The 15,974-nt window shown below is 42.5% G+C and overlaps 2 protein-coding genes across 2 annotated transcripts; both read left to right on the top strand.

Moving 5' to 3' along the window:
* Window positions 1–399: 399 nt before the first annotated feature.
* On the top strand, window positions 400–2,966 carry LOC116367770 (uncharacterized). Its single transcript, XM_031818936.1, has 12 exons — window positions 400–535; window positions 683–867; window positions 944–1,045; window positions 1,086–1,087; window positions 1,324–1,415; window positions 1,574–1,754; window positions 1,923–2,028; window positions 2,108–2,196; window positions 2,268–2,359; window positions 2,479–2,586; window positions 2,705–2,746; window positions 2,829–2,966. The coding sequence occupies exons 1-11, from the start codon at window positions 472–474 to the stop codon at window positions 2,719–2,721; spliced, it is 1,038 nt and encodes a 345-aa protein (XP_031674796.1). The 5' UTR covers window positions 400–471; the 3' UTR covers window positions 2,722–2,746; window positions 2,829–2,966.
* An 8,895-nt stretch (window positions 2,967–11,861) lies between these two features.
* Window positions 11,862–14,442, top strand: LOC116367771 (uncharacterized). The gene is made up of 11 exons (XM_031818937.1): window positions 11,862–11,997; window positions 12,157–12,341; window positions 12,418–12,521; window positions 12,800–12,891; window positions 13,050–13,230; window positions 13,399–13,504; window positions 13,584–13,672; window positions 13,744–13,835; window positions 13,955–14,062; window positions 14,181–14,222; window positions 14,305–14,442. Exons 1-10 carry the CDS (start codon window positions 11,934–11,936, stop codon window positions 14,195–14,197), a joined length of 1,038 nt encoding a protein of 345 aa, XP_031674797.1. The 5' UTR covers window positions 11,862–11,933; the 3' UTR covers window positions 14,198–14,222; window positions 14,305–14,442.
* Window positions 14,443–15,974: the final 1,532 nt, after the last annotated feature.

The following is a 15,974-nucleotide window of genomic DNA, read 5'->3' as shown; positions in this document are numbered from 1 at the left end:
TATTCATGGATATGTAAAGCCATCTAAGTGATGTGTAGAATGGTCAAAGATTGGGGCGGCAGGGTAGCCTAGTAATGACTCAGTAGAGTTTGTTATCCCTTGTGTTCCATATCTTGATTGATATGCATTCAGGATTTTGGTGAAATTCAGGAGGGGTGAAAGTAACAGTTGTAAAATATAATTGATGTATTTCACTGAAAATCCCTCATTTTGTGTTTTGTGAGACATAGGTTCCGCTTTGCAGACTACTTTATGGGGAAAATATGTAACTATTACAATTTTTACTTTTAAAACCCATAAAAATTCAAGGATGTTTTCAGACCAGGAAATACCAAAACTGATGATGTTGGTATGTTTTTAGGTCTATAATTATCGCTCCTTGACCTTTCACAGGTGTTCAGAATTAAGATGATTAGGATCAATTGGTCCATAAATATTTCTAGTTTGTAGGCACTCCTAGATCATTCAGTCATGTCTCTCCTTTGGCAATGTGCAATTCTTTTGGCTGTCGTAGCAGCAAGCGTTGCCAATGAAGGTACGTCTAATAATGAACGCATAATATGATTATGTATGTTAACTTGAATAGGCTACTTATCTCATGCTGACCGCCTAACAGACTAGCCAAGTTGTGGTGTTGGCTCTTGAGATGTGAATGATGACATTATCAAATTTATATTTTTAGATTTTAATGTGGATTGTGAGAAACACTCCATTAAAGTGACATGGAAGGTCAGTCCAGAGTTGGTTGAACATGCTGCCCGTCTTTTCCTTGGACACTGTGTTCCGTCCACATTTTCTGTTCTTCCCACGGGAGAAGGGATGGCGACATTCCACTACAACCTCAATGGCTGTGCCATCAAGAAACGGGTAATGTCTAACTCTTGACCCAATGTATGCCATTTTGGATCCTGCGACGACTAATGCTTCTCCTTCTATTCCCCAGGTGACTGGAGAAAAACACATCTATTCAACCAGCCTGACTTACAGACCTAACCGAAAGCCCAAACCTGCTGCTATTAGTCACCATATTAAGTGTTTACATAAGGTAAGCATCTATGCCAGGGGTACTCAACTCTTACCCTAAGAGGTCTGGCGCCTGCTGTCTTTCGGTTCTACTTTATCATTAATTGCACACACCTGGTGTCCCAGGTCTAAATCAGTCCCTAATTAGAGGGGAATGAAGTTTTTTTTAAATGCAGTGGAACTGAGTTGAGTTTTAGGGCTCTATTGGGTGTAGTGTACTCTAGCTATGGTGTTGGAATCAAATCTTCCTAAGCCTTTGCCACCTTCATTATTAAACTAAACATTCCCCCTTGTATGTAGACCTGAGGGATGGATTCCCCCATTCCTTATCCCTGCCTATGGTAGTGCTGAGGGTCATGGAGGATTGGTTTTCCACATGGCACTCCTCAATGGTGAGTGACTCATACAACATCAATTATTGTAAGAATATGTTCAGTCAACTTACCTGGTAAAGAAATTCCTAGCAGAGGACACTGCCCAAAGCTAGTTGAAACCTGTGGCTGTACAGTACGATGAGCATTGCGCCCCTTCCCCTCTCTGTTGAATGTAGAAGACCTTACTGGTCTGGCTAAGAGCAGCCTGTTTCCCCTGGGCTCTTTCATCCCCATCTGGGCAGCAGTGGATCAGAAGGACCATCAGCCCTTGCTGCTGCTCTTGGAGGAGTGTGTGGCGGCCACAACACCAGAACTGCAGTCTGCGAGCCTGGTGTACCCCATCATCACCAACAAGGGGTGTGTACCAGACCTGGCTATGGCCATGTAGGGTGCACGTTTTGGTTTTTGACTGCCTAGCGCTACACAGCCTACTCAAATGTTGAAAAGTATTGAATACATTTTAAAGTTAGCTTATTTGCTGGATGGAAGTTCTGTTTGTCTGCTCATTGCACAATGCATTTTCAGTTGCCTTGCAGATGGGAAGACTGGGAACTCCAGGTTCCTGCCTAGGTACCACTCGTCTGCTATTCTGCTTTACCTGCAGTCCTTCAAGTTTGCCTTAGGCGAGGAAGTGAGTGGACCACAAGTTCTCGGTATGACTGGGTTGTTTTCATACTGTAGCTCTTGACTGTTCTCTTATTTCACCCCAGGTGTATATTCATTGTAAGCTTGTTGCATGGGACCCTGAGGTTTTTGATATAGAAAAGAAGGCTTGCCACTACATTAAAGAGACTGGAGAGTAAGTATTGGTCACATAACGACCATAATGACGTTAGTGCCAATGCAACAGCCAACTTTTTTTATTCATAGATGGGAGCTGCTGGACGACCCGTCTCAAAGTGACCTCTGCAAGTGCTGTGACTCGAGTTGCAAGCCTCGGTTGAAGAGGGGTGTGGATTCAGGTATTTTGAGGCACTTCATTTCAAGCCTGACTAAACTGTAGTTCCATATTCATTTGAGCTGATCACTCTTGAGTTCTGATGGGACTGCAGCTTGAAGTAATTTATATATTTTTTCTCAGAACCCCAGGGCCTGGTTCAAAACTCTGTTCTTGGACCGCTCACAATAGTGGAAAACTCTGAAACCTGGATCCCCAGTGAATTTGTAAAATATCCTACTGTAGAACAAGGTTGGTGATTTTGGCATTGAAGACTATAGTTTACACTTGGCTTTTAATTGTATCAGCTTTGATGCCAAATGAACTTGAACCTGTAACCTACTCATCTGTCATTGTGTTCTGTATTCAGTTGACTGGTTGGTGTAATGGTCTGGAACACTTTGCTTGTCAGGTGTGTGTGCTGGTTATTTTACTGTAAAATCCCCCAACGGCAATGAGATGCGTGTTACTAACAATTCTTCAACCTGTTACAGGGATGGCTGTCTTTTCTGTCTCTACAGCCATCTAATTGTAGGTGGCCTGAAGGGTGCATCACTTTCCACTATCCCCAGTATGGATATGCTCAAGTCAAAGGACTTCATGTTTCAATAAAATGAGTACTTTACAATGGTGTTTGTTTCTAATGGTTGTCAAAATGCTATGATCCTGATGAGATGTACCCTAAATCCAGTAGTGCGGAGCCGGTATCTACACAAAATAGCCAAGATGTGACCATCTGGTTGTAAGAAGATGATCTCAATGAGAGTGCTCAGTGTTTTGCGACTTTGTTCTGGACTTCCCAGTGTCCTGATTACTCTTGAACTGTAACACTTTCTTCTCTTGGCATAATTAGATTGCTAATGATAGTCACCGCAGGTGTTCATGCAATGGTAGCGCTATTTGAAAGATTGTCATAAGTGAACCTGCTTATTGTTGGCTATACATTTTCAGCAGTAGCCCACCCAAGATGAAATTGACAAGGGGTAGGCGGTCACTTGAAATAAGAGTTTGTTATTTACTGACTTGCCTAGTTAAATGTGTGCTGACGTTTCCCTTACCAATATTTGGAGGAAGGTCACTGGAGACCTGTGAGGTGTGTTGTGGCAATTTCCTGTATTAACAAATCATGAGAGCAAACCACACGCAAGTCAGTTATATAAAGTCCATATTTAATTATGAGCTTCACCATAGCCCTGTGACTCTCAGATCAATTCGGTGTCTATAAATTAATTCTCAGTGCTTACAAAACAATTCTTAGTATCATTTCTAGTGAAGACACACCCCTCTCAACTCACATGACAAATAACAGATCTTAGGAACATTACAAAGGAAGACTTTACTTGAGAGAGTATCCCATAGCCAGACAGCATTAGCTATAAATTATCGTTCCGTTTGGTCTCCTAAACAAAGTTCCTATCCACTTCTTGGTACCACTTAGGACCAAAACATTACCTCATCCAATGGCATATGTCAATTGTCAATTTGAGATACTCCCATCTCAAATACACCCCCTCCTGGACAAGATCAGAAAAGACAGTGAGACTCCTAGGCTTTACACTAAATCAAGATAAGGACAACCTCAGAGGGGACATGTAATAGTTACAGACACATTTCCATAAGAAGACAAGCCTAACCTCTCCCCTCCCTGGGGCACAAGTAACTTTCCCCACATAAGCATACTTATGAAAATTGATAAAACATCTTATTTATTAATGTTACCTAAAGAATTTGGATTCTGACACAACAGGCGGAAGTTGTGTTGGAGGTTGATGTGGCAGGGGTAGAGGTCATGGTGGGTGTGAAGCCTACAGCTCGAGCCAGACTGGTTGCTTGTGGGATATACGGATGGATAATCCTGGGTGCTGCTTCATAAAACTGTTAAAACCAGTCTATGCCTGCCAACTGCCTTTCCTTATTCAATGTGTTTTGGATTCCCATCCTCTCCGCCAGGTCAACTGACCCGTAACCTAATTCCTATTCTGAACCTAGCCTAACCGTAAACCCTATTCATATGCCATTTAGCATATGCTTTTATCCTAACCCTGGCTCCTATTCTAATTCCGACCCCTAATCCTGATAACTGGGGGATTATCTGACTATGATAACAGACATATTATGCTAACTAGGTGGCACGCATTTAATTCACCTCAGACGTTCTGCTAGTTAGGTTGCTAGCTAGCTAACTTGGCTAGTCAGTGCCTAAATTACAGCTAGATACAAATGATCAACAATAAAGAGAGATATCTTGCCGCATTGGTGTGGCAGACGGATTCCTGCCCTCAACATACTAACCTAACATATTACCACTTTACTAATAAAATCCAAATGTTTCCCTCTAAACAAATGGATGATTTATCTTAAGGCTTCCTTACATGTATATATCAAAAAACTAAATGTATCTAACTTCATTGGATTATATATACAACTTTTTCTAAATGATAAATAATTCAATACATTTAACTCAAAATTGTTTGATGGCATGACTTCAAAAATGTTGAAATAGAGGACATTTGTTGTTGTTGTGAGAATTTCAGGGGGGAGGGCACGTCTTACCCCAGTGTGCGTTCAAATTCTCTGGAAATGCAGTATTGCTTTCTTCCTTCCATGAGATCACTAGCTATTCCATTACTTTTCCAGTGATTTTTTGTTAAAAAAAAATGTACATTTAGAAAGTTGGCATAAAAAAATAGTCCCGACAATTGAATTGCCTGCTACGATGCGTTTTCATTTCTTGTCTCGTATATAACAAAAATTGCTAAAACCCAGTGTCAAATATAACTTAAGTGGTTGAAGTGTTTTTATTACCCATTTAGGAAAAAATGTGAATTAATACATTTGAGACAGGTGGCAGTGCATACAGGCTATCTGTTTCATGTCTCAGGTAGCTCTCGAAAGCCAGCATGGACAGAATGCAATAATTGTCTCATGCCATATTATAATTGCACCCCTCTAGATCTGAAATAATTGAATGGTGAAGCTTGCATCCACCCAGTCAACCGTAAATGCAAGCCAAAGCAATTCAGGCATTCTTGAAAGTCTGGACAATCCTTGTCCTGCAAATAAACATTTTTTTTGTAGAAAAAAAAATATTTTGCAAGCAGTAGGCATTTATAATTAAATGCAGTGGAACTTTATGGTTAGACCTACTGGATGATGTTCTACCTTCAAAATTATTTGGCAATCATCATTTATTAGAAAAAAACACAGTTTCCATCATGCAAGAAAGTTTGACCAAACAAAAATCGCCCCATGTCAAATGGATAAAAAATGTGTCAATCTTCAGAAAATGTCTCCTATATCTGCCATTTCTACACTTGTAGCAATGATATTTTTTGCAACATTGCTTTTGTCGAATAAGCCTGGGTCAATGGAAACCTGCCTACTGATCTGATAAGAAAGATATGACTGTGTTTAAACAGGCAGCCCAATTCTGGTATTTTCCCACTCATTGGTCTTTTGCTCAATCAGATCAGATTTTGGGCAAAAGATCAGAATTGGGATGTTTGTGTAAACGCAGCCATAGAAACCACATTCAGTTTTATTGGCACAAGATTAAGGGTGTGTTCCTCTGACCAGGCTTTGTTGAGGCATGCCAGATCTTACAACAAAATATCAGCTAACCACATATGTTATAGCAATCTGGTTCCTGACACACTCATTGGTTGATGGATGTACTGTCTGAGCAAGGGATCGCAACCTAATGCTGTGTTCAGTAACCAAGTGGTAATTCACCATATATGACTGGGAAAATTCCACTTGAATGGCCCTCCAACTGGTAATTACTAGTGGGAAACTTGTCTATCATCCTGAGATCCCACATGCTGACCTCTGATGTCATCTACTACGAAAATGACCTCACTAATTGCATTTTTTTCAGTTGAATGCAACAACAAAACATTATTTATAAAAAAGTAATCTATTAATATGTTTTTTGAACACTATAGTTTGTTTACAAGCATGATAGCTGTACTTTTAGTTTATTGTTCATGCAGCTTGGCGTTTCTCAACGAGTTCAAAGCACGGGAATGCATCCAACTAGTTACGACTTCACAACTGGTAAATTAAAATCTCCCACTTGGTTACAAATGCAGCATTAGTATCTGATAATGAATTGCAAGCCTGGAATGAGTTCATACTAATGATTTCCAGATCAGTGATTGATTTCCTGTGTAACAGGTGTAAAATGTACTTGATGTATCTCACCAAAAATCCCTCTTATTTATTTTAATTTATTATTCAAAGGTTATTTAAAGATGTATTACATTACTTTCAAGAGTGAATGATTTTTATTGTATTTAATTTCTAAATTGTGTTAATGCTGTGATGTCATCAACGGGAGCCATGCTCTTACTCCTCAGTTTGCTCAGAGCGTGATGAGGAGAGGCAAATATACTTGTATGGAGTCCAGTCTGCAGCAGTAACTTTTGCCTTGTATTTGTATCCATTCCATGCAGTCATTAAAAGAGAGACAACTGGCTGAATTGTGTCCAAAGCGTTATCTTCCACCTACACCTTACCAGAACCCAACGCAGAAAGGTACCGGTGCAGAACCGGTTACATTGGTGCCGTGGCCCGGATCAATGTGGATCATTGTGAATCGCCGTTGATCAACACCAGCTTGGTCACCAGGTGGCCAGTCCTGACTTTGGAAATCTTATCACACAACTAGCCCATCAGATAGGACAGTCTATATCATCTCAAATTAGGAAGGAAGGTGAGAAGAAGGAGGACATGCTCAGAGCTCCAGTGCAGGCCAGACATTCACTGACACACCCTCCCTTAATTTATCCGGTATGAACTTGGTCATGCAGTCTGACGTGAGAGAGAAGAAGCCACTATCAGAGCCAGTCATTCTCATTGGTTTAGGGGGGAAAATAAAATGCATGTATGAAGTTGACCTTAATGTGTATGGGATTAGTTGTTTAGTCCCTGTGCTCATAGTCCCAGGTCAGCATGATGATCTCATCCTCGGTACAAACTTGATAAAACACCTTATGCATCAAATGAAGGGTACTGACGAGTACTGGAGCCTCATATCAGAATGTGCTTCGCAGCCATCATCTATAGGTGAATACTTTTTGAACATGATGACTAACCTGACATGTTGGCAGAGTGAAGAAATGCCCAGAAAAAATAGGGACAGTCAAACTCAACCAGGCTGTCACACTCCTCGCTAAACAAGAGCAGCTAGTATGGGGAGGCTTCCCAACAGCGTGCCAATGTCTCCAGGGAGCACCATGCCATGAAATATCATGGTGGGTCGAGTCATCACACCCATGTGGGGTGACAGGTGTGTGCCCATGAAAGTCACTAACCTATCGGACAAACTCTAAAGACAAATTGCAAGCTGGCTGATGTGTCCCCCTGTCTGGCTGTGGAGGACTTCACCGTTTTCCAAGGCTCCTGCAAAATGGAAGGGGGAACCCTAGGAAAGCAGCCCATTACAACCGACTTCGTGGATTTGAAGCAGAAACTGCTTGATGTAGGGTTGGGAGAGATTGACATCAAACCCTGTAAAACCAGTCAAGCATCAAGAGAGGAATTAGTTCAGTTACTTCTTATGATCTGTTCTCCAAGAGCGCACTGCATTGTGGCAAAGCCAAGGGCTTTGAGCATTGCATTCGACTCACAGATGACAGACCATTTCGCCTACCATATCGGAGGGTTCTGCCTGCCCATTACCAGAAACTACGACAAGTGTTGACGGAAATGGAGGAACAGGAAATAATCAGGAAATCCGTTTGCGAATATGCTTCCCCTCTAGTAATGGTGTGGAAGAAAGATGGTGGGCTTCGTATATGTACAGATGTCAGATGGCTAAATGTAAGGACACACAAAGATGCACACCCACTTCCACACCAATCTGACTGTCTTGCAGCTCTAGGGGGCTACACCTTCTTCAGTACGATGGACTTGACGTCAGGCTTTTACAACATACCTATGTGTGAGGAAGACAAAAAGTATACAGCCTTCACTACCCCACTGGGTCTGCATGAATACAATTGAATGCCGCAGGGCCTATGCAATAGTCCAGCTTCATTTATGAGGATGATGCTTAGCATTTTTGGAGACCTAAACTTCAGTAGCCTGCTGTGTTACCTAGACGACCTCTTGGTGTTTGCACCATGCGAAAGACAAGCCTTGGATAGATTGGAGCTGGTGTTCCAGAGACTGAGACAGCACAACCTGAAACTGAGTCCAAAGAAATGCAATTTCTTGCGGATGTCTGTGAAAGTTTTGGGTCATGTCATTAATGGTGACGGGGTGGCTGTGGACCCAACCAAGGTGGATGTGATATCCAAAATGACAAAGTCGGATCTAATGGAGGAAGATGGGTGCACTCCTTCAGTACGAAGGATCAAATCTTTCCTAGGAATGATATTCTACTATCAACATTTCATTCCAAACTGTTCTGCTATTGCCAAGCCACTCTTCACCCACCGCAGGGCAGAAGAGAATGGGGAAGGTGAATCCTGAGAAGCAAGCTGGCAGCTTCAGAAAGTTGAAACCTACTGACTGGACTAATGGGTGTGATTCTTCACTTAACAGCCTTAAGGAGAAGTTGTTAAACTGTGCTGTTCTTGGTCATCCATTGATCCGGTCAATTGATGACTCCCTGGACGGGTTGGGCGCTGTACTGTCTCAAATACCTGCTGGTGAAGATAGAGCACGTCCCATCGCTTTTGCCAGTAAAACATTGAGTGGCTCACAAAAAAGATATCCTGCCCACAGACTTGAGGTTTTGGCCTGTGTGTGTGAAAAGAGTGTGTTTGAAAAGTTTAGCCACTGGCTCAAGGGACATTCATTTACAGTTTGGACTGATAATAATCCCCTCACATACATAATGACGAAACCAAAATTTGACGCCTGCGAGCAACGATGGGTAGCCAAATTGGCGCCCTACTCATTCGATCTGAAGCACATAGCAGGTACAAAGAACGTTGTGGCTGATGCCCTCAGTAGGGACCCATTTGCCAAGTTAGTTAGTCACAGGCTGATCATTGAGAACTATGTCAGTCTGCTTGCTGAAGACGATGCTATAGGAGAGGATGGGATTCAAGATGTGTTTCGCTTGAAGGTCCAGAGTCACATAGTGAAAAAACAAGCAGAGACTATCTCTACGAATCAGTCTGACAGCTGTCCTTTAACCTGTGGCTCTGCAGTAGTGAAAGCGATCTGTGAAGTCTATGATCAGTGTGATGTAGCGACCGAAGCTCAAGCAGTATAGTTAGTGCAGTCTGTGCAACTACTCATATCTCCAAGCCATGAGTCCCTTCCCGCGATCTCATTTGAGACGCTTCAGCAGAGTCAAGAACTTGATCGTACGATTTCTAAGGCTATCCTGTTTGTCATCCGCAAAAGACATCCTTCAAGACGAGAGAGTGATGGATTTGATTCACAAACCCTTGCACTCGTCAAGCAGGGAGAAAGGATCAGGGTCCAAGATGGATTTACAGGGTGACAAAGGATCCCCTGAGCAAACAAAAGCGTGTGTGATGCCCAAAAATATGAAGGAGAAAGCATTGAGTGGTGTGCATGACCATGCTGGCCACCAAGGGCAAGCTAGAACTCTTCATTTGGCAAGGCAACATTTCTTCTGGCCCAAGATGGAGCATGATGTGAAGGAGTATGTCAAATGCTGTCGGAGACGCATCCTGGCTAAGTCTCCTGAGCTGTCTGCTCGACCTCCCCTGGAAAGCATCAGAACCTCTGCTCCTATGGAGTTGGTATGTCTCGACTTTTGGCGTGCTAAGGACAACAAGCTACGCTCAGTGGATGTATTGGTTCTGACAGATCACTTCATCAAGTTAGCTCACGCCTTTCCATGCTCAAATCAAACGGCAAAGGAAGTTGCGAGAAAGATATGGGACAAGGTATTTTGTGTTTATAGATTTGCTGAGCGGATCCACACGGATCAAGGTGCCAATTTTGAGAGCTAATCACAGAACTTCTCAAGCTCTCTGGTGTCGCCAAGTCACACACAACTGCGTATCATCCCAAGGGGAATGGGGGAACGGAAAGGTTCAATTGAACTCTGGGAAATATGCTTCGCTCACTCCCTCTAAAAGCTAAATAGAAATGGCCGCAGCAGATACAAACTCTAACGTTTGCCTACAATGATACTGTACACGAAACCACTGGCTATGCTCCATTCCAAGTCATGTTAGGTCGCGTTCCGAGACTCCCTGTTGATATAATGTTCAAGCAAGTTTTGAGGGATCCTGTGCTTGTTGACTATAGTAGCTATGTAAAAACACTGAAGTCCCATCTCCATGAAGCAGTGAGCATCACTCAACGGCATACAGTTAAAGAACAACAGAAACAGGTCAAACATTATGACAGAAAAGTCAGAAGCACTCACCTGAACAAAGGAGACAGAGTGCTTCTCGCTAAAAAAGGAGAAAGGGGGAAAAGAGAACTTGCCGACAAGTGGGAAGCTAAGGTGTACACGGTCATTGACAGAAACTTACATACACACATATATAAGGTGGTGGATGATAAAGGAAACACCAAGGTGGTACATCGGAACCTTCTTCTAGACATCAGCTTTCTGCCGGTAGAAACACCTAAGGATGATTCACGTGAATCTCAATCAGATGGAGCTGTAGATCCAGAGTATGAGGGTCAGTCAATGGACCTTTCAGGCTTTGATGAAGAGGAAAGCTCTGGAGATATGATACTCAGTGGAGGAGATGACCCCGCAAATCAGGACTCTTCGGAGAGAAAGGAGACAGTCAGAGATGAGATGGAGCAAGAACAGTCAGCGTACAGCTGCAGGGACAATCCAAATCAAGACCGTCAAGCTCAGCTATCTCTCAATAATGAGACTGCTATTAGCATTCCTGACTATGACAGGTTAGCTGTAGTCCCTGACACAGAACCTTCAGGTATTCCTGACTCAATTGCACCCACTGATTTAGCTAGTGACCAAGACTTACAAAGACCGGGATCACGTGATTCGCAAGATGTGGTCAGAACACGCACTGGCAGGCAGGGTAGTGAAATCTGTAAGTCGTCTTATTGAGACAATGGCTCAGAGACCATTCACTATGGAGGGCTTAGCCACCAAACTAGGAAAGTAGTCCCAGTCTCTTCCAACTCTGTTTCAAAAAAGTTTTTCTTTATTTCTTCTGTTGTTCTAAGGAATATTCATGAATATGTAAAGCCATCTAAGTGATGTGTAGAATGGTCAAAGATTGGGGCGGCAGGGTAGCCTAGTAATGACTCAGTAGAGTTTGTTATCCCTTGTGTTCCATATTTTGATTGATATGCATTCAGGATTTTGGTGAAATTCAGGAGGGGTGAAAGTAACAGTTGTAAACCGAAAATCCCTCATTTTGTGTTTTGTGAGACATAGGTTCCGCTTTGCAGACTACTTTATGGGGAAAATATGTAACTATTACAATTTTTACTTTTAAAACCCATAAAAATTCAAGGATGTTTTCAGACCAGGAAATACCAAAACTGATGATGTTGGTATGTTTTTAGGTCTATAATTATCGCTCCTTGACCTTTCACAGGTGTTCAGAATTAAGATGATTAGGATCAATTGGTCCATAAATATTTCTAGTTTGTAGGCACTCCTAGATCATTCAGTCATGTCTCTCCTTTGGCAATGTGCAATTCTTTTGGCTGTCGTAGCAGCAAGCGTTGCCAATGAAGGTACGTCTAATAATGAACGCATAATATGATTATGTAGCGCTGATACCATGTTAACTTGAATAGGCTACTTATCTCATGCTGACCGCCTAACAGACTAGCCAAGTTGTGGTGTTGGCTCTTGAGATGTGAATGATGACATTATCAAATTTATATTTTTAGATTTTAATGTGGATTGTGAGAAACACTCCATTAAAGTGACATGGAAGGTCAGTCCAGAGTTGGTTGAACATGCTGCCCGTCTTTTCCTTGGACACTGTGTTCCGTCCACATTTTCTGTTCTTCCCACGGGAGAAGGGATGGCGACATTCCACTACAACCTCAATGGCTGTGCCATCAAGAAACGGGTAATGTCTAACTCTTGACCCAATGTATGCCATTTTGGATCCTGCGACGACTAATGCTTCTCCTTCTATTCCCCAGGTGACTGGAGAAAAACACATCTATTCAACCAGCCTGACTTACAGACCTAACCGAAAGCCCAAACCTGCTGCTATTAGTCACCATATTAAGTGTGTTTACATAAGGTAAGCATCTATGCCAGGGGTACTCAACTCTTACCCTAAGAGGTCTGGCGCCTGCTGTCTTTCGGTTCTACTTTATCATTAATTGCACACACCTGGTGTCCCAGGTCTAAATCAGTCCCTAATTAGAGGGGAATGAAGTTTTTTTTAAATGCAGTGGAACTGAGTTGAGTTTTAGGGCTCTATTGGGTGTAGTGTACTCTAGCTATGGTGTTGGAATCAAATCTTCCTAAGCCTTTGCCACCTTCATTATTAAACTAAACATTCCCCCTTGTATGTAGACCTGAGGGATGGATTCCCCCATTCCTTATCCCTGCCTATGGTAGTGCTGAGGGTCATGGAGGATTGGTTTTCCACATGGCACTCCTCAATGGTGAGTGACTCATACAACATCAATTATTGTAAGAATATGTTCAGTCAACTTACCTGGTAAAGAAATTCCTAGCAGAGGACACTGCCCAAAGCTAGTTGAAACCTGTGGCTGTACAGTACGATGAGCATTGCGCCCCTTCCCCTCTCTGTTGAATGTAGAAGACCTTACTGGTCTGGCTAAGAGCAGCCTGTTTCCCCTGGGCTCTTTCATCCCCATCTGGGCAGCAGTGGATCAGAAGGACCATCAGCCCTTGCTGCTGCTCTTGGAGGAGTGTGTGGCGGCCACAACACCAGAACTGCAGTCTGCGAGCCTGGTGTACCCCATCATCACCAACAAGGGGTGTGTACCAGACCTGGCTATGGCCATGTAGGGTGCACGTTTTGGTTTTTGACTGCCTAGCGCTACACAGCCTACTCAAATGTTGAAAAGTATTGAATACATTTTAAAGTTAGCTTATTTGCTGGATGGAAGTTCTGTTTGTCTGCTCATTGCACAATGCATTTTCAGTTGCCTTGCAGATGGGAAGACTGGGAACTCCAGGTTCCTGCCTAGGTACCACTCGTCTGCTATTCTGCTTTACCTGCAGTCCTTCAAGTTTGCCTTAGGCGAGGAAGTGAGTGGACCACAAGTTCTCGGTATGACTGGGTTGTTTTCATACTGTAGCTCTTGACTGTTCTCTTATTTCACCCCAGGTGTATATTCATTGTAAGCTTGTTGCATGGGACCCTGAGGTTTTTGATATAGAAAAGAAGGCTTGCCACTACATTAAAGAGACTGGAGAGTAAGTATTGGTCACATAACGACCATAATGACGTTAGTGCCAATGCAACAGCCAACTTTTTTTATTCATAGATGGGAGCTGCTGGACGACCCGTCTCAAAGTGACCTCTGCAAGTGCTGTGACTCGAGTTGCAAGCCTCGGTTGAAGAGGGGTGTGGATTCAGGTATTTTGAGGCACTTCATTTCAAGCCTGACTAAACTGTAGTTCCATATTCATTTGAGCTGATCACTCTTGAGTTCTGATGGGACTGCAGCTTGAAGTAATTTATATATTTTTTCTCAGAACCCCAGGGCCTGGTTCAAAACTCTGTTCTTGGACCGCTCACAATAGTGGAAAACTCTGAAACCTGGATCCCCAGTGAATTTGTAAAATATCCTACTGTAGAACAAGGTTGGTGATTTTGGCATTGAAGACTATAGTTTACACTTGGCTTTTAATTGTATCAGCTTTGATGCCAAATGAACTTGAACCTGTAACCTACTCATCTGTCATTGTGTTCTGTATTCAGTTGACTGGTTGGTGTAATGGTCTGGAACACTTTGCTTGTCAGGTGTGTGTGCTGGTTATTTTACTGTAAAATCCCCCAACGGCAATGAGATGCGTGTTACTAACAATTCTTCAACCTGTTACAGGGATGGCTGTCTTTTCTGTCTCTACAGCCATCTAATTGTAGGTGGCCTGAAGGGTGCATCACTTTCCACTATCCCCAGTATGGATATGCTCAAGTCAAAGGACTTCATGTTTCAATAAAATGAGTACTTTACAATGGTGTTTGTTTCTAATGGTTGTCAAAATGCTATGATCCTGATGAGATGTACCCTAAATCCAGTAGTGCGGAGCCGGTATCTACACAAAATAGCCAAGATGTGACCATCTGGTTGTAAGAAGATGATCTCAATGAGAGTGCTCAGTGTTTTGCGACTTTGTTCTGGACTTCCCAGTGTCCTGATTACTCTTGAACTGTAACACTTTCTTCTCTTGGCATAATTAGATTGCTAATGATAGTCACCGCAGGTGTTCATGCAATGGTAGCGCTATTTGAAAGATTGTCATAAGTGAACCTGCTTATTGTTGGCTATACATTTTCAGCAGTAGCCCACCCAAGATGAAATTGACAAGGGGTAGGCGGTCACTTGAAATAAGAGTTTGTTATTTACTGACTTGCCTAGTTAAATGTGTGCTGACGTTTCCCTTACCAATATTTGGAGGAAGGTCACTGGAGACCTGTGAGGTGTGTTGTGGCAATTTCCTGTATTAACAAATCATGAGAGCAAACCACACGCAAGTCAGTTATATAAAGTCCATATTTAATTATGAGCTTCACCATAGCCCTGTGACTCTCAGATCAATTCGGTGTCTATAAATTAATTCTCAGTGCTTACAAAACAATTCTTAGTATCATTTCTAGTGAAGACACACCCCTCTCAACTCACATGACAAATAACAGATCTTAGGAACATTACAAAGGAAGACTTTACTTGAGAGAGGAGTATCCCATAGCCAGACAGCATTAGCTATAAATTATCGTTCCGTTTGGTCTCCTAAACAAAGTTCCTATCCACTTCTTGGTACCACTTAGGACCAAAACATTACCTCATCCAATGGCATATGTCAATTGTCAATTTGAGATACTCCCATCTCAAATACACCCCCTCCTGGACAAGATCAGAAAAGACAGTGAGACTCCTAGGCTTTACACTAAATCAAGATAAGGACAACCTCAGAGGGGACATGTAATAGTTACAGACACATTTCCATAAGAAGACAAGCCTAACCTCTCCCCTCCCTGGGGCACAAGTAACTTTCCCCACATAAGCATACTTATGAAAATTGATAAAACATCTTATTTATTAATGTTACCTAAAGAATTTGGATTCTGACACAACAGGCGGAAGTTGTGTTGGAGGTTGATGTGGCAGGGGTAGAGGTCATGGTGGGTGTGAAGCCTACAGCTCGAGCCAGACTGGTTGCTTGTGGGATATACGGATGGATAATCCTGGGTGCTGCTTCATAAAACTGTTAAAACCAGTCTATGCCTGCCAACTGCCTTTCCTTATTCAATGTGTTTTGGATTCCCATCCTCTCCGCCAGGTCAACTGACCCGTAACCTAATTCCTATTCTGAACCTAGCCTAACCGTAAACCCTATTCATATGCCATTTAGCATATGCTTTTATCCTAACCCTGGCTCCTATTCTAATTCCGACCCCTAATCCTGATAACTGGGGGATTATCTGACTATGATAACAGACATATTATGCTAACTAGGTGGCACGCATTTAATTCACCTCAGACGTTCTGCT

Source organism: Oncorhynchus kisutch, unplaced genomic scaffold (assembly GCF_002021735.2).
Source record: "Oncorhynchus kisutch isolate 150728-3 unplaced genomic scaffold, Okis_V2 scaffold1723, whole genome shotgun sequence".
Lineage (NCBI taxonomy): Eukaryota > Metazoa > Chordata > Actinopteri > Salmoniformes > Salmonidae > Oncorhynchus > Oncorhynchus kisutch.
Note: the sequence above shows the minus strand (reverse complement) of the source record. Positions and strands in the feature narration are given on the sequence as shown.

What these genes read in the sequence shown, in the direction of transcription:
- LOC116367771 (XM_031818937.1), top strand. Translation starts at nt 11,934, where the DNA reads ATGTCTCTCCTTTGGCAATGTGCAATTCTTTTGGCTGTCGTAGCAGCA. An exon ending in CCACATGGCACTCCTCAATG is followed by an intron (nt 12,892 to 13,049) that starts GTGAGTGACTCA and finishes TGTTGAATGTAG; the next exon opens with AAGACCTTACTGGTCTGGCT. An exon ending in CCCATCATCACCAACAAGGG is followed by an intron (nt 13,231 to 13,398) that starts GTGTGTACCAGA and finishes ATGCATTTTCAG; the next exon opens with TTGCCTTGCAGATGGGAAGA.
- LOC116367770 (XM_031818936.1), top strand. Translation starts at nt 472, where the DNA reads ATGTCTCTCCTTTGGCAATGTGCAATTCTTTTGGCTGTCGTAGCAGCA. An exon ending in AGCAAGCGTTGCCAATGAAG is followed by an intron (nt 536 to 682) that starts GTACGTCTAATA and finishes TTATATTTTTAG; the next exon opens with ATTTTAATGTGGATTGTGAG. An exon ending in TACATTAAAGAGACTGGAGA is followed by an intron (nt 2,197 to 2,267) that starts GTAAGTATTGGT and finishes TTTTATTCATAG; the next exon opens with ATGGGAGCTGCTGGACGACC.